The 21,309-nt window shown below is 38.5% G+C and overlaps 1 protein-coding gene and 1 long non-coding RNA gene across 10 annotated transcripts in view; one reads left to right on the top strand and one right to left on the bottom strand.

Moving 5' to 3' along the window:
* Positions 1 to 21,309, bottom strand: part of FILIP1 (filamin A interacting protein 1) — a 199,184-nt gene that overhangs the window by 66,640 nt on the left and 111,235 nt on the right. For all 9 annotated transcript variants that reach the window (XM_077999744.1, XM_015136795.3, XM_077999748.1 and 6 more), the window contains exon 3: positions 4,471 to 4,644. In XM_077999744.1, coding sequence (XP_077855870.1) covers positions 4,471 to 4,644 — 174 coding nt within the window. The remainder of the gene's footprint in view (positions 1 to 4,470; positions 4,645 to 21,309) is intronic.
* Positions 4,500 to 21,309, top strand: part of LOC106998002 (uncharacterized) — a 35,976-nt gene continuing 19,166 nt past the window's right edge. The window contains exon 1 of the long non-coding RNA XR_003728915.2: positions 4,500 to 4,598. This is a non-coding gene — a long non-coding RNA (uncharacterized LOC106998002). The remainder of the gene's footprint in view (positions 4,599 to 21,309) is intronic.

Below are 21,309 nucleotides of genomic sequence, written 5' to 3'. Positions count from 1 at the left end.
AAAACTGGGAAGATCAGGGTAAGATATCTGAAGCATTATTTGGTGAGTTTCAGTGTCTCAGCTGTTGTAGATGGAATTGCCAATGTTTATTTATTTATTATTTATTTACTTTTTTTTTTTTTTTTTTGAGAAAGAGTCTCGCTCTCTCGCCCAGGCTGGAGTGCAGTGGCGCAATCTCGGCTCACTGCAACCGCCGAGGCCTCCCAGGTTCAAGCGATTCTTGTGCCTCAGCCTCCCGAGTACCTGGGATTATAGGTACCTGCCACCACGCCCGGCTAAGTTTTGTATTTTTAGTAGAGATGGGGTTTCATTGTGTTGGTTAGGCTGGTCTCAAACTCCTGACCTCAAATGATCTGCCTGCCTCGGTCTCCCAAAGTGCTGGGATTACAGGCATGAGACACCACGTCCACTGGAATCGCCAATATTACTGGGGCCTGAGTGAACGTACTCAAGAAATGTTGGGATGTGGTGTTTGAAGGAAAGATGAGACAAAGAAAAGGGAATTTAGGCAGGACAATACTAGATAAGTTCAAATGTGGGTGTGGTGTAATGGAAAAAGGCCCTTTAATGAAGATTATCCGACTCAAGAAGATGAAAACAGATAAGATTTAGGTTTAACAAAGAATACTCGGCCGGGCGCGGTGGCTCACGCCTGTAATCCCAGCACTTTGGGAGGCCGAGGCGGGCGGATCACAAAGTCAGGAGATCGAGACCACGGTGAAACCCCATCTCTACTAAAAATACAAAAAATTAGCCGGGCGCGGTGGCGGGCGCCTGTAGTCCCAGCTACTCAGGAGGCTGAGGCAGGAGAATGGCGTAAACCCAGGAGGTGGAGCTTGCAGTGAGCCGAGATCGCGCCACTGCACTCCAGCCTGGGCGACAGAGCGAGACTCCGTCTCACAAAAAAAAAAAAAAAAAAAAAAAAAAAGAATACTCTTGGCAGACTCAGAATTCTTTGATTTCACATCTCTCATTGAGGGAGCCCACATAATGTAGAATATGGAAGGCAATATTAGAAAAACAAATGTCTGGGAGCACTTGAAGAAAATGACTAAAATGCTGAAGCAACAACTCAGCTGAGCCTTCCTACACAGAAAAGTTGTGGCAGAAGAAATATTTTTGTTGCCTTGAGTCAGACAAGTTACTCAAAGATTGAAAGTTCAAACATGAGGGGAGGCTAAGTTCTGAGGAAGAGTAAGGTCTGATCCCTTCTGGGCCTCAAATTACACAGGCTTCAGAAGGGTAACCCTCTAAAGCAATGGGCTTCCTAGGCCTGGCAACAGGGCCCGAAAAAAGAAAAAGACCAAAGAAGTTTAAATACTCAGATGGGAAAATTGAATACCTAAAATGAGACCTAGGCACTGAAGAGGTCACCACTGCAAATCCCTAGACTTTACAAAAAGACAGGAATGTTTTGAATGCCACTCACTGAGGCAAAGACAATACCTGCAGAGAGGCTCCACCCAATCTCGAGCTTGCCACTTCCCATAATTATTAAGCTGCTGATGACAACAGGCTCTGGTAAGAGCAGGCTTACCAGAACCCTGCTATGGCTGAAGATTTTCTCTATCTACCTTCCTTCCCTCAGACATGCCCTAAATCTCTGCTTTAGTCTCTGGTAGGAGTAACATAGACCTTCTTTATACTGAGTCCTAGGGTCAAGGAATATCATTTTGCTTGAGAAAAATGTATCTTAGTGCTAGAGACTCTCTTGTATTTTTTAAATTTATGAGTGTGAAGTTGTACTCTGATAATTGCATGTGTCCTAATAATTCTTTAGATTCTTCAGAAAAAAGTAGACTCTAGGGACTTCAGGATATCTTAATACAACTTTGAAAATGCCGGTGAGTCCAGGTTTTTTTACTAAAGGGGAAAACAAAAACAAACTCTACCCAGACAATCAATTGAGATCCCACTGGCTAAAGCTAAGCAGAATACAAAATTAGGAAGGAAAGAAATGAAAACCTTCAATGTTTTTGGAATTTTGCTTAAGAATTATGAACTCTGATATCCCAGACTTTAATTTACAAAGAAGGGCAGAGAGATTTAATATTTGCTGTTTAATTTTTCCCCAGATATTTGGCAAGGGAAAAAGGTCCACTGTATTGGGTTCATTGCTTAACTTCTCGTGAGTTCTACTGGATACCCCTGCTGGGCCTAACACGGTATGGAAATAAGAAAGAGCAGTGATTTTTGGCTTAAGATATAATATGGCTTCTAGGAAATAAGAGCTAGACTACCTGCTCATGATCCCAGGAGGCTAATGGAACAGTGATGTATCACAGTTCCTGCCTCATGAATTTGGAAGCAGGATTCTGCTCCTAGGTAACAATAACTTGACTGTTAATTTCAAAGGGTTAACAGACCCAAAATTTGTAAGTGGTGGAAGGAAATCTTTTCTCCTTCTATCATTTTATTTCTCTCACAAAATGGACTTCATTTTGGCAGTATTAGGAGAAGTATTTTCTGCCCTCTCTCTCTGCCTTCTCACTCACTTCTCCCCAAAGGGGAAACGACTCTTCAGATTGTTAAGAGGAGAAAGGAACTGTGAAATATGCCCAGCTTAGCCAGTTCCAGAAGGACAAGTCACAGGGTGAGTGTTTTCTGTTCTGATCCTCTGTCCCTGAGTTAGGAATATTTAGGTCAGGCCTACTTTCTAAAGGTAGGTCGGAAACTCCTCTCTCTGTGTTCAGCCCACAGAACCCAGTGGATTGGAGGCAGTAATCCTGGGTAAGTGTGTATTCTCTGCAGACCCACCTCTCCCTTGGTGGTGAGGGTGGGGAATGTCATCCCAAGCTCTAGCCTTGGAAGAAAAGAATTCAGAAGCCCAAATGAGACCATTTATCCAAGCTGAGTTCTCTAATCCAAGTTGTTATTATTATTATTATTATCATATTAAATACATGTTTTTGACCTCTGTGTCTTTTACTCCTCAAATCTTCCCAAGTTTCAAACCAATTAAGGGTATGAGCAGTTATTCTTGAATCCCAGCAAATACTAATGACTAATACTTGTTAAGTACCTAGAATGTGCCAGAGACTATGTTAAGAGTTTTATAGGCATTGCTTTATTAAATCCTCACAGCAGTTCTGTGAGGCAGACACTGTGGTTCCTCACACCCCACAGTTGAGGAAACTGAGGCTTAAAGAGCTTATATAATCTGCCTATAGCCATACACAGCTCGCAGTGGTAGGTCTCAACATGAAAGTAGATCCAGCCTGTTGACTGCATCCTATCGTATAATCATCTCTTAGCTCTTTAGGAAAAGATGAGAATAGAGCTCCAGTTTATTCTTGCTGCAGAAATTTAAAAATTATGGGACCATCAGTCTGTTGTGAATGCTGTCTAAAGCAGATCTTATCTCTGAGAGTTATCAAACTGAGCTGCTCCAAAGGCTTGACATAAATTACATGTTAAACAAATAGTAAGTTGTTTCAGACTTTTAATTTCTGTTCTCTTTTTGGTTCATGACACTAATTTCACATCTGTAAATTTTTTTTTTTTTTTTTTTTTTGAGACAGAGTCTCGCTTAGTCGCCCAGGCTGGAGTGCAATGGCGCGATCTCGGCTCACTGCAAGCTCCGCCTCCCGGGTTCACGCTATTCTCCTGCCTCAGCCTCCCGAGTAGCTGGGACTACAGGCGCCCGCCGCCTCGCCCGGCTAATTTTTTGCATTTTTAGTAGAGACGGGGTTTCACCGTGTTAGCCAGGATGGTCTCGATCTCCTGACCTCGTGATCTGCCCGCCTCGGCCTCCCAAAGTGCTGGGATTACAGGCGTGAGCCACCGCGCCCGGCCACTGTAAATTTTTTAATATAAAGTCTGAAGGGTCAATGTGAAAAACTTGTATCCTAATCTGGCTCGAACTTCTACTACAATGTGAGAGTATTTTTAAAATGTGGTATTATGAGTAATCGATAATAATAGTCATAGCCCTATTAGAATTCCTTTCATCTTAAAGAATTGCCCTAAGTATTTCATAAGGATTTTGCCTCAGTCACTATATTTTGGCCACTCACATTAGACCATTTTAATTATGAAAGAGTTTATAAAATTCGAAAAAAGTGTCTTTATAACCATATCAGTGATAAGATCAATTTAATTTTAGGTTACCAATTTTGTAAGAATCATGACAGCTCAATGTTAAAACTGGTAAGCACTTCAAATTTTTACACTATCATTTCTTAGAGAAGTAAAATAATAATATACTGCAAGTGCATGTAACTATCAGAACCACATGGAAAAATATATTTCAGGCTTTGGTATGTTTAAAGAAAAGCTTCTACAATTCTTAACATTGAAGCTTATCCACTATAACCCTTGACTTATTTAATTACACTTTAATTTTATATTAGTGTATCATCAAAATTTTGCCTTTGAAAGAAAATGTTAAAGCATGTAAATGGAAGAATGTGAAGATATCTCCCTGAGGTTCCTTCCCTTCCAGGGGACTTGTTGGTGTCATATTTTTACCTCTGAAATCGGTTTTTCATAGACATCCTCTCCTATGGATTTCTCCTGGGCAAGAATGGCATCTCGGTGCAGGACCCGCAGCACTTTCTCTGGCTCCGCAGACCCGTAATGAGCCTCCAGAACCTCAGGTTTGGTTTTCTCCGTCTTCAGCATATGGATCACGTCTTCTCTGGCCTGTAATAGAAAGTGCAGCAAGATCAGACGATTGACAATGTAAATCACATACTGGGCTCAAAATATCAACAGAGAGCTTATTGAATACATCCCCATTTTGTCAGGGCTATTGGCAAATTCATTGGGTATTCTGTTTTTTTTTTAACCAAAAGCAGATTGGCAAGCAGATACTCTGCTTCAGGTTGCTAGGAAGCAGGCAAGCAGAAAAAAGGATTTGTGCTAATATTAACTACATAAAAATTGCTTTATCTAAGTAGCAATAATTCGGGATGGGGTGGTGGAGGGAGGCAAGCAGGGCTGGTCCTGGGATACTTAACCTGTTTCAGTGCACGCGAGGTCAATGACAGTCTAAAATCTTCTAGTTTTCTGTTGATGTTCTCAATGTAGTATTCAAATCTGGTTTAAAATAAAACCCTGCTGCCTCCATTCTAGTTATAACTTCATGTGTCAATTAACAAACAGCCTTTATTGATGATTTCCTGTTTCTCATTAGGTGATTCATTTTGCACAGAAACACATGGTTGAGAACTCATATGATGCTTGGCTGTCCTTTTCAAATCTAATGTATCTAATGTATTCACAATAAAGGTGAAATTACACCCCTTTAACATCCAGACTGTCAGTTAGATGAGTCAGCTTGGTAGGTCAGTTTTGTTTGTTTGTTTCTTAGCACAACGTATTACTGAAGCTTTCAAGAAAACCACGATTATAGGCTTTATATCATACAGTCTGTGGTTCCCATCACATAATGCAAATACACCTGCTTATGTTTTGCACTGGTTAGTAGGGATGATCTTTCTACTTATGATGGAGCTGACATTTGCTGAATGTATTTCCATATAGGGACACACTTGGAGCTGTTTTTCCAGTAATGGTGATGGGTAAGAAGTGCCCTGACTTCATTCCAACTTGTACTAAAGGAAAATCTGGTTGGGAACAAAGTTTCAGCCTATGACAATGGAATAGAGTTTTCTCCTATATTGATGCTAACTGTGGGACTGAAATTATAAACCTGGTTCATTATTATGATATTCTAAAGAAGAGAGCTAACTAGTCAACTATGAGTGTTCACAATACGACCGTTATAAAGTTTGTCTTTCTCGAGGTTTCTCACTTTTGTTGCCTTTTCAGTCTCCCAATTAATCTAATTTCATATGGCTACAGAATAATTCATTACTGAGATGTCAATGAACTGGAATTTGCAGATTTGAAATGTTTCTGCCACATATACACATGCTTACTTCAAGACAAAAATGGAAAATATGAATTTTGAAGAACCTGGTGGTTTAGAATGTTAATGAATGTTGAAGTCAGGAAATAGTTTAATGGAAAGGCAATGTGTCTCCATGCAGGTTGAAAGAAGATAAGCACAGATGCAGGGTCAAGTTAGCCTGTACACTGTGCTCATTAGAAAAAGGTGCCCACTTTATCTAGGAGACACAGCCCTGAGTCAGAGCGCAGCTCACCTAGTGAGTGAAGAGCAGGCTGTCTTTTAGCCCTGTTCATCCTCTCTGCCAGGCACCATTGTGCAAGGCATAACTCCCAATCTATACTGAAGGAGCCTCAAGTTATGTAGACTGCTACTGGTCTTCAGGCAGAAAGTGCTCCTGTGTTCATCTGACATAGGTGAATATATAAAGCATGTTCTAAAGTAATGATTCACAATGCTGACTGTGCTGAAGTCATTTGAGGAACTCTAAAAAATCCCAAGGCCCAGGCCGTTCCAGACCAATTACACTCTAATCTTTTGGGGAAGGACCTATATACATCAACGCTTTTTAAGGCTCCCAGGTGATTCCAGGGTTGAGAGTACTGTGCCACACTAATAGATTACGAGACATAGCAACTAAACTGAATACAAATCCTTGGCATCATCCAAAGTCAACTTGCTTACTTTGGTGCAAGTACATTTCCTTTTTCCGATCTTAAAAAGCTGTCATCACTTTTCTCCTTTAAATTATCCTCACACCCTAGGTCAGTTTTATGCTTTGACCAAATCCGAAAGAGACGAACTCGTCTTTAAAGAAGAAACACCATACTGTGAATTTAGTGACTTATGTAATGACAGGAAAGGAAAATTTAGAATCACATTTAAAGTGAAAAAATGGCAATGATAGAAGGTTGGCAAGCTGGAAGTTCTTGATAACAAACTACTGTCTGTTTCTCATCTTTAAATCAGATGAAGTAAAGGCCATTTTCTAAAGTTCATTTTTCTAACATGTGAAATGTGAAGTCTTATAGAGCAGACATAGAATGTACTGTTCTTTGAAAAAATAAATAAATAAATAAATAAAAAATTTTAATATAAAAAGTAAAATAGAATGTACTGTTGTTTATACTGTAAATTGAGATACTGATTAAAAATTTCTGAAATACTAAAAGAAAAGGGCTTAGAAGACAGGGTAGTAATATTAAGGGCTGTTTTTTTGATGTTTATTTTATTTTTCTGTTTTTTGCTTTTGTTTTTGTTTTTGAGACAGAGTCTCAGTCTGTCACCCAGACTGGAGTGCAGTGCCATGATCTTGGCTCACTGCAACCTCTCTCTCCCAGGTTCAAGTGATTCTCCTGCCTCAGCCTCCCGAGTAGCTGGGACTACAGAACATGCCACCTTACCCGGCTAATTTTTGTATTTTTAACCTCTTCTTTTTGTTTTTACAGGTATGTATTTTCTAAATTTTCTACAGTAAATATGTAACTAGTTTTACAAAGAGAAACAAAGTAGTGCTTTCATAAAGAAAAAAGAAATACTTCATCATTCCTTATTCCCCATAAATAAAACAAAGGCAAATAATTTCATAGAAAGTTCTTTTTCATGCACTCAATGCTGAGAAAGCCACCTTCATTCTGGCTATAGACAGTCCTATGCACAGTACCTAGGATTTAACACAAAGGAGGACATAAAACAAAAATTGCTCAAGGATTATTCTATACCCTCTTTTTGGCATTGTCTTGATTTCTTTCAGAATTATTTCAAACACACCAGTAAAGCCAGAGGTAAAACAGCCACTGAGCTGGGTAAGTGTACTGAAAACAGCATAGTATAAGGATTATAGGTTTTCTCACCTAAAATTTATTATGATTTAGTCACATTCTAACTAGACAGCTGAAGGAATCACAGCAGAACTATTTCCATATGGTCTTTCCACAAATGACATTCTGAAAAAGTGTTTGTCCTTAGTTATGGATAAAGGTAATCAGAAAGTGGCTCTTAAATGTAAACTTTATCAAGTAATGTTGAGAGCAACAATCTTACTGCTGGTTTGCCCAAGTTTACATAGCTCGAGCATAAAGAAAATTAAATAAATCTTAAAGCTATCAAGCAAGTATGAACTTTAATTAAAATATAGGAATAAAATTTATATCATGATAGAATGAGTCCAGCTTTGAAGAGACTCAGAAATAGTTTCCAATCTCAGCTAAGGTGTGTGATTTGTGCAAGCAGTTAACATTACTTTGACCTAATTTATCATTTATGAAGTTGGATCATAATAACTTTCTTATATACTTGTTGTTAGATTAAAATCAGATGTAAATATATAAGATGCCTAATATAAAACTTGGCATACAGTAGGTGCTGAGGCAATAGTAATTATATACTATGGTTTCTGTTATGTCTCCATGATTAAATAACTTTTTGCTGCATGGGTAGAAAAGGAATTTTATAAGATACATTTTTCCCTAACCAAATATAACATGTAAAACTGATATTGTTAAAACTGTCTAGATATTTCACAATCTACTCTTAGGAATATTTTTTTCAAAAAGGAATTTCAAAATCAGAGCAGTCTCTCCAAAAGTTATTTAATCTCCCTGACTGTTTCCTTGTCTGTAAAGTGGGGACACAACCCCTATACATTATAGGGACTGTGTTAGGCTCTAACAAGATAATGCAAATAAAGTACTTTTAAAACTGTAAGCAGGTAGCTATTTCAGTTTAATCATTTAAGTTATTTAGTTTAAAAATATCCATATATTATTGGTATTGATCATCTTGACCCCAAACTTCCTAATTCTCTTAGAAGACAGTTTCTTGTGTTCCAACTGATATCAAACACCTATTACTTTCCTTCCCCGAAATACACTTTTGCTTGAACTGTATTAATTGTGATATGCTACATATACTATATATTTCATCTTAGTTTAATTACCCTAGATACTAATTACTGAAGAAAAAGAGGTTATGGTGATATAATACAATGCATTTATTTACAACCACACTATTCACTATAAATTTACTAAAGCCTCTTTAATTGTATAGTAATAATCATGGAAAGAGGCTGGGTGTGGTGGCTCACGCCTGTAATAAGAATAATAGTGATAATAATAAAATAGTAAATCAATAAAATTGTGGTATCTATTTAATCAATGTATTAATGAAGATGACTGTGTGATCACAAATTTATTTTACTATTTGAAACAAATGATTCAATTTATGTTAAAAAAAGATTCTATATTTTGGGGAGAAAACTTTACATCTCCATTTCTGAGAAACTTGCTAATTTTTCTATAAAAGAATAAAGTTCAAAATGTAAGAAAGCTTCTGTTCTTGAGCATTAATATTTTCACATAGAAATTTATCCAAAACAATTTGTTAAAATCCTAGGATGTGGGGAAGCTGCAAAATAGACCACTATATTTAAATACATGTAAAATGACCCAGAGAAGAATGCTTTGAAGATGACTCTATGTTCAACTTATTTACTCCTGATGATAGAGAACAAATATGAGATTAGAGTAGAGAAACAGACACAGTTGTCACACCATTCTCTTCCATCAGACATAGTTCTTCTTTGTGCCAGTGGAAGTGTAGGGAGGCCAAGAACAAGGATGTTCCATAAATACCCCACAACTGAAACTGCACCAGGTGGAACAAGGGGTTTCTCAGTTGACTGGATAAGAAGCTGATTCAAAACATGTGGGGGCAGCAAAGAGCTGCTCTGTGAAGCCTAGGGCCCACAGGTGAGTGTGCAATTCATTGTATAAAGTCAATGGAGTGAGTCTGCGCTTTGCTGGAAAAGCAGGAGCAAATTGGAGGATAGAATAAAACACAGGACAGGTGGAACCCACACAAGTAGCACAGGTTCAAAAGAGGGCTGAATCCAATCACTCCTTCAATAAATATTTGCACACATTTACTTTGTGCAATGCATTGTATTCAGTATTGGAGAAATAACTGCATCCTTGGGAATTCAAGTCTGGAGAGACACAAACAAACAATTGAGAGGTGTTTACAATATGACATAGTAAGCCTTAGGTGGAGGAAATAATTGGGGCTAAGGACATCATCTAGAAGAACACTTAACTTGAATCTGAGCTAACAGAAGAGGCTTCCTGGATTAAGGACCTGAAATCTCATAATGAATACTTGAGCTAGAGAAAGAAGAGGTAAGGTGAGAGTGCTCTAGGCCCAGGCAAGACTGTATACAAAGGCCAAACAGGTTTAAATGCATGAGATTTTGCAATATGAGACTGGAGTAATAAACTCATGAAAAGCTTTGTAAGCCATGCAATGAGTTTGGATTTTGTCACAGAAGAGCAAGAGGCTTTGGAGTTTTTGAGCAGCAGGACAGTGATGGTCAGATTTGTGTGCTGGAAACATCATTCATCTGCTATGTTAAAAGCACAGAAATTCTAAGTCAGCCAGTCTGTTGGTGCAGGCCAGGAATTGTGTTTTGAAATATCTCTGTAGGTGATTCTAAAGCACAGCTGCACTTGGAAATCACTGCGCTAGGACAGATGACCAATTCAGCATCAAAAATACTTAAAACTTTGGCTGTGTTAGCTCAAGGTTCTTGGCAGGGTGGTCTGATTCCCAGGGATTTGGTTGCCTCAGAGGTTTCTTGCTGTTCTCCCTGTGTTGTTAGTCCCTGACCTTTCTGCACCAAAGAATCATGGCCATTTCCAGCCAGCAGCCTATATGAGGAGGATCCCTGAAAACTGCTGGAAGTGTGTGCCAGTTCTGGGCAAATGAGGGTGACCAAATGTCCCAGGTTGTCTGAGACTAAGGGAAGCTGAGTCGTGTGAAGTCAGACTTCTGCAAACCAGGACAGTCCCAGGCAAGCCGGGACAAGTTGGTCACCCTATGACAAACACCAAGCCAGAAAGAGACTGGATATTTCATAATATTCCTGTGTCTAGCAAGGCAGCCACAAATGGGCTTATTATGCTCAGGAACTGAATTTCATTGATCATGTTTCCAAAACTTAGCTTTTTTTAAAACGTACAGCACTATTACTAGTTATTATGTCTGACGACAGTTTAACTGTATTTTAAACTTGTGTGGCTTTTCTATCTTTGAATGAAAAAAACATAATGAGTAGGAAAGAATGCTTAGTTCTTATGCTCCTATGACATAGCTTCTTCCACACTTCTAAAATGGGGATGGTATGCCCACGAGCCTTGGAGCTTGGAGATAAACATGGTGCATCCTCTTTTAGCACTAAGATTACTGAAAGACTTGGGGTGGGTGATAAGTAGCTTAAAACTCAGAATATTCATACAATTTTAATATTCACCCGAGTGTTCAGAACAAAACAAAAGACATAAAAAAGCATTTGCTTCAGCAAGGCAGCTTGGGACAGACTCTTAGACGATGTAACCATCACCCCAACATGATGATCCACTCACTTGGCTGAGAGGAAGCATAGCCAGTGGGAAGTTTAAGAAGCCTGCCCTTACCTAATGACACTGCACACTTTGAACAAGGCATTCCTGCCAAAAGCTGTTGACTTTAAATAATGATGGATCCATTTTGAGGAAAGGACAAATCCATTTCTATGCTTATGGAAGAATGACACAGTTCCCAAGCACTATTACTTCTTGGTATTATTTAACTTCTTAAATATGACCCCATTGTTGCAGTGAGTCAAGGAGCCCTAGAAAAGACAGTCCTGGAAGATCAGTAACATACCCTTTCTGTGATTGCTTTCCCATTCTGCTTTCCCATTCAACCACTCTGTATCTACTTACATATGGTAATTTATTAATTTACTTGTCTATTTCCTTCTGAGGCTTTGAGCTGCTGTGAAGACTGTGATTGCTGTGGGAGACTGTGTCTACAGTGCCTAAAAGAGTGCCTGCTGCATGGCAGGCACTCAGTAAATATTTGCTGAATAAATAAAGTAAAATTAAGTGATGTGAAAGTCAGAGAGGCATAAACTGGCACTGAAAATCTCAGAACAACTTAACTACTTAGCTTTGTTCAAAAGATCTAAATAGTTACATTTTGTCAACCTCTTTACTCTTTCAACTGATGTATTTGTCTGTAATTTGGGAGTCTTCTCTTCTTCTTTTTTTCTTTCTTTCTTTCTTTTTTTTTAGACAGAGTTTTGCTCTTGTTACCCAGGCTGGAATGCAGTGGCATGATCTCAGCTCACTGCAACCTCCACCTCCCGAGTTCAAACGATTCTCCTGCCTCAGCCTCCGAGTAGCTGGGATTACAGGCGCCTGCCACCACACCTGGCTAATTTTCGTATTTTTAGTAGAGACAGGGTTTCACCACGTTGGCCAGGCTGGTCTCGAACTCCTGACCTCAAGCAATCCTCCCACCTCAGCCCCCTAAAGTTCTAGGATTACAGGCATGAGCCGCTGTGCCCAGCCCACTTTCTTCTTTTTAAGTTGATTCCAAAAAGAAAATATGTAAACTGAATAAGGAAAAATAGTACATTCCACCAGAATGCTGCAACAGGAAATGGACTATCATTAAATCTCGTACAAATTGAATTATATTATTTACCTGAATTAGATAAATTCTAATATTATAAACAGATTGAAAGAAAAAAAGTTATGTAATATATAATGTTATTAGCTGTTACTATAGAAATTAAACCCATTTTTTCCCTGAATTTTAGAAATCAAAGTTAACAAGATTCGTGATACAACTATGTACAAGAAGAACATTCAGACATAGTTAGGTTAAAGGGCCACTGGGGCTAAAAATGTGACTTTTGTTCTCTTTGGAGAAATTATTCTCCACAACTATACAGTCAATAGTAGCCTAAAAGCCTGTATAGAGCTTGTTCATAAAAGAGTAGCACTTCAGACTGAATATCTACCAAAAGAAATCTGTTATTAAAATATCAGAAACAGATGCAATTTCTTATGTTAAAACTTGCTTTGCCACCACCATGATAGCTTGAGTTTTTAAATGTAAAATCCTCAAAATCCCAATTATGACTTTGCAGAAATAGAAAAATCCATAAGTTAATATGGAATCTCAAGGGACCATGAATAGCTGAAATAATCTTGAAAAATAACAAAGTTGGGGATCTCACATTTCCTCATTTCAAAGCTTACTACAAATTTACACTAATTAAAACAGTGTGGTACTGTCATAAAGACAGACATATGATCAATGGAATGGAATAGAGAGCCCACAAATAAATTATTGCATATATAGACAAATGATTTTCTACAAGAGTGCAAGATAATTCAATGGGGAAAGGAGAGTCTTTTCAACAAATATTGGGAAAACTGGATATCCACATGCAGAAGAATTAAGTTGGAACCTTTCCTTGTAGCATATACAAAAAGTAACTCAAAATTGTTAAAAATGTAAGAGCTAAAACTATAAAACTCTTAGAAATAGCACAGGAGAAAAGTTCCATGATATTGGATATAGCACTTATTTCTTGGACATGATACCAAAGCACAGGCAACAAAAGAAAAACATATAAATTGGACTATATTAAATTTAAAAACTTCCTTGCATCAGAGAACACAATCAACAGTATGGAAAGCAACCCATAAAATGGCAGAAAATATCTGCATATTGTATGTGCAATAAGAATTAATATCCAGAGACCGAGCACGGCGGCTCATGCCTGTAATCCCAGCATTTGGGGGGGCCAAGGTGGGTGGATCACCTGAAGTGAGGTCAGGAGTTCGAGACAACCCCGTCTTTACTAAAAATACAAAATTAGTTGGGCGTGATGGTGCATGCCTGTTATCCCAGCTATTTGGGAGGCTGAAGCAGGAGAATTGCTTGAACTTGGAAGGTGGAGGTTGCGATGAGCTGAGATCGTGCCATTGCACTCCAGCCTGGGTAACAAAAGCAAAACCCTGTCTCCAAAAAAAAAAAAAAAAAAGAATTAATATCCATATCTAGAATATTAAAGAACTCCTATGGCAAAAAAATTTTAATGGGCAAAGGACTCAAATAGACATTTCTCCAAAGAAGATATACAAGTGGCCAAAAGGCACATGAAAAGATACTCAATATCACAAACACAAATCAAAATTAACAATAGATACTACTTTACACCCAATAGGATGGCTATCAAGAAAAGAGAGAGAGAGAGAGAGAGAGAAGGAAAGAAAGAAAAAGAAAGAAAGGAAGGAAGGAAGAAAGGAGAGAAAGAAAGAAAGAAAGAAAGAAAGAAAGAAAGAAAGAAAGAAAGAAAGAAAGAAAGAAAGAAAGAAAGAAAGAAAGAAAGAAAGAAAGAAAGAAAAGAGAGGAGAAAGTTGGTGAGGGTACAGAAAAATTGAAACCCTGGTGCACTCACTAGTGGTAGAAAAGTAAAATGGTGCAGCTACTATGGAAAATAATATGTCAGTTCCTCAAAAATTAAAAATAGATTACCACATGATTCCAAAAGAATTGAAAGCAGGGATTCAAACAATATTTGAACACTCGTGTTCATAGTAATATTATTCAAAATAGTCAAAAATAAGAAGAACCCAAGTGTCCATTGACTGATAAATGGACAAACTAAATATGGTATATACATACAATGGAATATCATTCAGCCTTAAGAAGGAAGGAAATTTTGACATGTGCCATAAGATTGGTGAACCTCGAAGATGTTATGCTAAGTATAACAAGTCAGTTACAAAAGGACAAATGCTGTGTGATTCCACTTACAGGTACTTAGAGTAGCCAAATTATAGAGAAAGAAAGTAGAATAGCGGGTAGTTGCCATGGCAGAGAGCAAGGGGGAAACGGATGCTATTTTTTTAAATGAGTAGTTTCTAGTTTAGAAGATGAAAATAATTCTGGAGATGGATGGTGGTGATAATTGCACAACACGGTGAATATACTTAATGCCACTGAACTGTACACTTGAAGATGGTTAAAATGGTCAATTTTATATTGCATACATTTTACCACAATTATTTATTTATTTATTTATTTATTTATTTATTTATTTATTTATTTATTAGAGATGGAGCCTTGCTATGTTGTCCAGCCTGGTCTTGAGCTCCTGGCCTCATGCAGTCTTCCCATCTCAGCCTCCCAAAGTGCTAGGGTTACAGACATGAGCCACCACGGCTGGCCAACAAGTTAAAAAATTTAAGTATACGTTCACCTGCCTAAAAAAATCAACTAAGAAAATTAAAATCTTTCCCAATTTTCTATCTAGAGATTATATTTTTGGAAAAAACTAAAATTTCAAGCTGAGCGCAGTGGCTCAGGCCTATAATCCCAGCACTTTAGGAAGCTGAGGCTGGTGGATTTCTTGAGTCCAGGAGTTCAAGACCAGCCTGGGCAACATGGCAAAACCCTGTCTCTATAAAAAATGCAAAAATTTGCCAGGTGTGGTGGCCTGTGCTTGTAGTCCCAGCTACCTGGGAGGCTGAGAAGGTAGGATCACTTGAGTCCAGGAGGTAGATCACATCACTGCACTCCAGCTAGGGAAACAGACTGAGACCCCATCTCAAAACAAAACAAAACAAAACAAAAAACTAAAGTTCCATGTAATAAATTATAAAAGTTTAGTCATAGTTCCCTGTAATTAGTCATCCAAATGTCACTGTCATCCATGGATTTGAATGCATTTTTATTATGTGGTTTTCTCCTTTTTTCTGTTTTACACACATTGGGATATTAATAGTGTGACAGCTGCAGTGTCCTGGATTAAAAATTAGATAAGGTCACAGGTTCCCCCATGCAGCGCTATCATCCTACAGTGTATAATTTCTTAAATTCCAAAAGACTGCAAGCTCTCAGTTCTGTGCTAACAAAGACCTTAGGCAGAGCCCTTAAACTGCCCACCTGTATGCATAATCAGCAGATAGGGTCCAGCTTTCTGTGAACCAGGTGAGAAGATTTTTTTTTTTTTTTTTAGACAGAGTCTTGCTCTGTCACCTAAGCTGGAGTACAGTGGCACGATCTCAGCTCACTGCAACCTCCACCTCCCGGGTTCAAGCAATTCTCCTGCCTCAGCCTCCTGAGTAGCTGGGACTACAGGCACGTGCCACCACACCAGACTAATTTTTGTATTTTTAGTAGCGACAGGGTTTCCCCATTGTTGGCCAGGCTGGTCTCGAACTCCTGACCTCAGGTGATCCACCCGCCTCGGCCTCCCACAGTGCTGGGATTACAGGCATGAGTCACCGTGCTGGGCCAGTGAGAAGCTGAATTTTTTAGAACATGGGAGAAGTCATTGCTAAGGTACAACTAGATAACATTTTCTCACAGTGGTTGTTTATCAGCTCAGTAAACTTAATCCCCTCAACACAAACCAGCTAGATGAGACCCAGGACAAATCAAGCATCTCTGGTACAACTCTGTTTATTAAGTTAAATTTTCTTCACCCCTTTCTTAATTTTCTGCGATTGCCTCCTTTTCAGTTGTCTCTAGAAGTTATTTTCCCACCTCAAGAGGAAATCCTTCTGTGTAATCTAGAAGACTGACTGGCGGGTGGCCTTGTCACACAGCTATTTGCATGAGGCTCTTCCTGGGAAAGAACTCATCCCCAGGGAAGAAGGGCACCATTTTGGTTGAAGGACAATAGAGCAGGGTCAGAGGGGAAGGGTGAGTCTGAGTGCAGCACAGTGTCTGTCACTCAGACTCCCATGTAGCCCACCCCCATCGACCCTTGCCTGAGTCCTGGGGTGAGGGATTGCCATGAAAGACCCAAGTAAGAACTAGAGGAATTGGTAAATTAGAATTCAAAGCACCACAGCTTCCGCAGTTAGGGGGGAAGGTGGGGAAGAGTAGCCCTGTCTATAGCTTACATCATGCTCTCAGTGTAGACATCAGCCTGAGCAGCCTCCAAGTAGACAACAACTGACATAAACAGAAGAGAGAGTCTTTGGGGCACACACAGCTGTGTTGGCTGTGCACTTACAGGGGCAGTCATCAGACTCACAGCTGGCTGGAGAAGGAAAGAAAGGGCAAATGGCAAATGCCAATATTATCCCAGAGAAGTGTGTGGAACATGTGTGGGTCATTTTCTGATTTTCTGGGGTCTTCCAAGGCTTATGAGATAACCTAAAGGAGCTTGGCATTCTCACGGAGCAGGAGGGTGCAGGGGCAAGAGAGGGAAAAGATAGCTTTATAAAAGTCTTTGATCTTATTTTTATCCTCAGACTGGTGAGGTCTGGAGATATGGGTAAAGCATTTCCAAAAGAGAAACTATATTGATCAAACAAAATAAAACTACATTGTCTAGACAGAATTTATATGAGGTTTATTTGAATCACATAACATTGAATTTCTTTGGGTTTACTGTGTTTTCTGATCTATTCATTTTAGCCTCTGACCTAAGTGAATTCTACACTTATACATTTGACCAAGGTAACAAAACTACTGTTGATTTTTTTGAACAAAAATGCAAGAAAATCTCAGCCGTTCTGAACCTATGAGGAATGTCACACTGGATATTCACTTTTACAAAAAAATCAGAGTTAGCATGCCAAATATTAGAGATTTTAATTTTAAGCGTTTGGGCACAGGTACATCCTCAAATGTATTATAAAGTCCCCCTCCACTTAAAAAATATATAAGGTACATGATATCTTTTTGAAAACTCAGGGTGGTCCTTATAAGTATCAATTTTCTGATGTACTGAAGATTAATGTTGTTGTGTCCTTACTGAATCCACTTGCTTTTTGTTTTTCTTTTAAAGCAAGTTCCTGATGTAGACTCAGAGCTAGTTTTTGGCTTAATTTTACTCCTACTCAAGAGATGCAATGTGGTAGAAAGAGCATGCCATAGGGACTCTTGTGTTAGAAATATGCGTCGGTACTACTGTTAGTGTGACCTTGAATGAGTGAGTTAGCCTCTCTGAGCTAATGTATACAAAGTGCCTGGTAAATGTTGGTTACCCCGCACCCCTTGGGAGTCAGACAAATTATAGCTCTTCTGTTTACTACAGCTATGTGACCTTGGGCCAGTTAGCTCTGAATTTCAGCTCCCCAACCTGCATGAGAATGAAATATTTGTGAAGTGACTAATATAGTGCCTGACATACAGTGAGGCCCAATGAAAGGCAATTGCTTCCTTTTTTTTTTTTTTTTCTGGTAAGAGCAATTTGCCTGATCCACTGGGCAACATAACCAAAAGCCTTTCCATAAACTGAACCAATAAGTCAAAGGCTAAGGCATTTTTTTTTTCTCATCCCTGTTGTTCCCAATATTCGGTGACTACCCAAACCATTCATAAGAACATCTGTGATTCCTATGCCATGAACCTAGCAGACCACTAGCAACCCTATGTCAGCTTGTGCCAGCTTGTGCAAATAGTGCAAATGGAGGCCTCTTGTACTATTTGTTGATGTGATTTAAAGAGGCAGCTCCCTTTCTAATTCAAAAATTTGGACTACACTGTTTACAGTCTGCAGTTCCCTCATCACCGCTGTCAAAAGATTATATTACGGCAGAAATATCTTACAATTTTTTCTAAACTTTTCTTAGTATTTTTTTAAAATCCAGTATCAGTAAGAAAAAATACTACATAGCACATTTTGCTAGTACTCATGCTGAAGGTAAGTATTGCCTGTATATGAAGGATGCAACGAAAGTCAAGCTCTCTGATTTAGGAAAGGAAAATTAAAATAAGCACAAAAAATAGAAATGTTAAATGTTTTAAAAATTGCATCTTTAACAATATTCCCATTCAGTTCCTACTTGGAATGTCCTTTTTTTAAAAAAAAAAAAAAAAAAAAAAAAAAAAGAAACTAGACCCTTGAGAAAAAGGTCTACTTATGTAAGATTTGTGATTTGTTAACTGCTTTTCATGGGCAATATTTGGCCTTACAAGGCCTGTTTAAAATGCCAAATAGTCAATTGTATTTGCTTGTAAAATTAACTTGCCTTTTCAGTATATTGGATCAGAGATGGGACACATTCAAAAATGTTTTGAACAACAACATCTTATACGTACTGTTACCTAAGTGCTATTGTTTAGGAGATACGTGATGCTCTGTGACTTGAGAGTGAGCATAAAATTTGTGGAACTGCCATTTCTGATGGCTGATACTTCCCTAATCACAATAGTCACCACTTTGTCATTACAATTGCACCTTTATCCCTTCCCACAAGACTGAGAGCGCTGAAGGCGGGAGCCTCTTGTTCTCTTTTGTGTCCCTAGCTCCTAGCACAATGACTGACACAAGTGGGTGCTCAGTAAACATTTGTTGAATGGTGTGTATGTGTGTATCCTACTTATCCATCAACAATTTATTATGCTTCTTCTTTTCAAAGCATGTACATTTTCTCCTCTGAGGACAGAACTGCTTTTTAAAAAGCTACCTTTTTGCCCTTCACTAGAGAAAGTTTAGATTCCAAAAGATATCGACGTATTAGTTTCATTTATGTTCACAAAATTTCTGTCAAATGTCTCCATGGTTCAGATTCCTTACTGAACATGAAGAACAAATAGAAGTGAAAAACAGTTGATCCTCATTATTCACAGTAGTAGTTATGTTCTGTAAAGTTGCCACAAACATGAATTTAGTGAATACTGAATCATTGCTCCCCGGGGAAACAGAGTTCGATTCCTGTGAGTCTTTCTTCACAGTATTTTCATCAACCAATCAATGCATTACTTTATTTTGTGTGTTTTTCTGCTTAAAGGCATCTTATTTTATAAAAACTGTTACTTAATCAACATTGAACTCATGATCAATGACACTATGTCTGAAGGACTCATGTCTGAAGGAAACTTACCTAACACACATGTTTTCTCCTTAAAGCATGTCCTACACTTAGGAACACTAGACAGCACTTCAGCACTCTGCCTGGGGCCATTTTAAACAGCAAAATCACCAACAAAAGCCACAAAAAATAGATAGCAAAATAGTGGCACTAAATAGATAGCAAAAAAGATACTTGTCTACGGTATGAGAGCTGAAACAAGAAGGCAGAGAAAAGCCTGTTCGGCCTCTGTTGGGAACATGCACGTAGGCAACACAAATTTTTGGCCGCTCTGTGCATATCTGGGAATGGCCATGAAAGCACTGCAAGTATTGATTTGGGGATTACAAATAAAAAGCATCCCCCATCTCCCAGCCTCCTTGTGACTGGAGGGGGTTATGTGACTAGTTGTGGTCAATAGGCTATGAGAAATGATGAGTGAACTGATGCATAACTCTTCTACTTTTCTCTTCCTGTCCAAACAACTAATGGACATGAAGTGAAAACTGATGGAATTTTCACTTGATGGTGAAAACTCCATCTGGGTCCCTGAGTGACTACCTGGAACACAAATCACCCCCTGTTCCCATCAAATCAAGTTGGACAAATATAGTAATGAGAAAGAATTTGGCCACTGGTATTTGTAGATTAATTTATTATTGCAGCATGTTCCTGTCTACCCTTATTAATACTGAAATTGATACCAAACTAAGGGCACCAACATAGGTTTTGCCACCACCAAAATCTAAAATATAGAGCTGATAATATGTAGAATAAAATGTATGACCCTCATTTCAAAGATCCTGATTCAAGAATTGAATTCTATTTCTTTATCTATGCATAATACCTGAAAAAAAAATCCAACTTAATGCTCTCATTTATGAATGAGAAATCTAGGCTGAAGTAAGGTGAATAACTTAAAATATTACCCTTGAAAATGAATTAAATATTATGAATTTCATAAAAGTAAGTTGTTATTATTGCCTACCGCCTACCAAGGATATACAGTTGGTTCACAACCAAGCTATGACTAGAACCCAAGTTTTTTTTTTTTTTTTTAAATTACTAGGTATAAATGTAGTTTATTACTCAGTTTTTAAAAATATAGAAATACATATTACAAGGAATATTGACTGGAAGTTGCTGATATTCAGATGCCTTTTGCAAGTAGAAATAAGCAACTGTTTCGTTTGCATTACTGCTTTACACAGAAGCTAAAGATGCCTAATGGAGGCAGAAAAAGAGAGACAGAGAGAGAGAGGTCTATTATTGAACTTCAGACTTATTCAAAGGTATTAGATAGATTGCAATGGTCAAACCAAGGCCGACTTATTGGGAGAAACAACAGAGACTCTGAGGAAGCTCACTCTTAGGGAAGAAAAATCTGGGATGGGAAGTCAAACCCAGCAACAGGACCCAAGTGTTGGAGAGGCTGGTGTTGACTTCACTACTCCCTCTTGTAACCACCACCTCCTCTCCCCTTGGTTTTATCTGCACTGGCCTCCTTGCTGTGCCTTAGACTCTCCAGGCATACTCTCCGCTCAGGCCTCTGCCCCTTTGCCTAGAATGCTCTTCCCCCGTGGTGTGCTCTCCCATCTTCTTCAGGTCTTTATTTAAATGTTAGCTTTTTAGTGGAATCTTCCCTGATCTCCTATTTAAAACTACAATCCTCATCTCTGAAATATCCTAAGGCTTTTCTTGTCTTTCTTTTTCTCCATAGGATTATTATCTTTTAACATATCTGCTTGACTGACTGACTTTGTTTCTTGTCTGTCTCCTCCTGTAGAATGTAACTCCTTAAGGACA

This window comes from Macaca mulatta, chromosome 4 (genome assembly GCF_049350105.2).
Source record: "Macaca mulatta isolate MMU2019108-1 chromosome 4, T2T-MMU8v2.0, whole genome shotgun sequence".
Classification (NCBI taxonomy): Eukaryota; Metazoa; Chordata; class Mammalia; order Primates; family Cercopithecidae; genus Macaca; species Macaca mulatta.
This window is presented reverse-complemented; position numbering and strand designations above follow the sequence as displayed.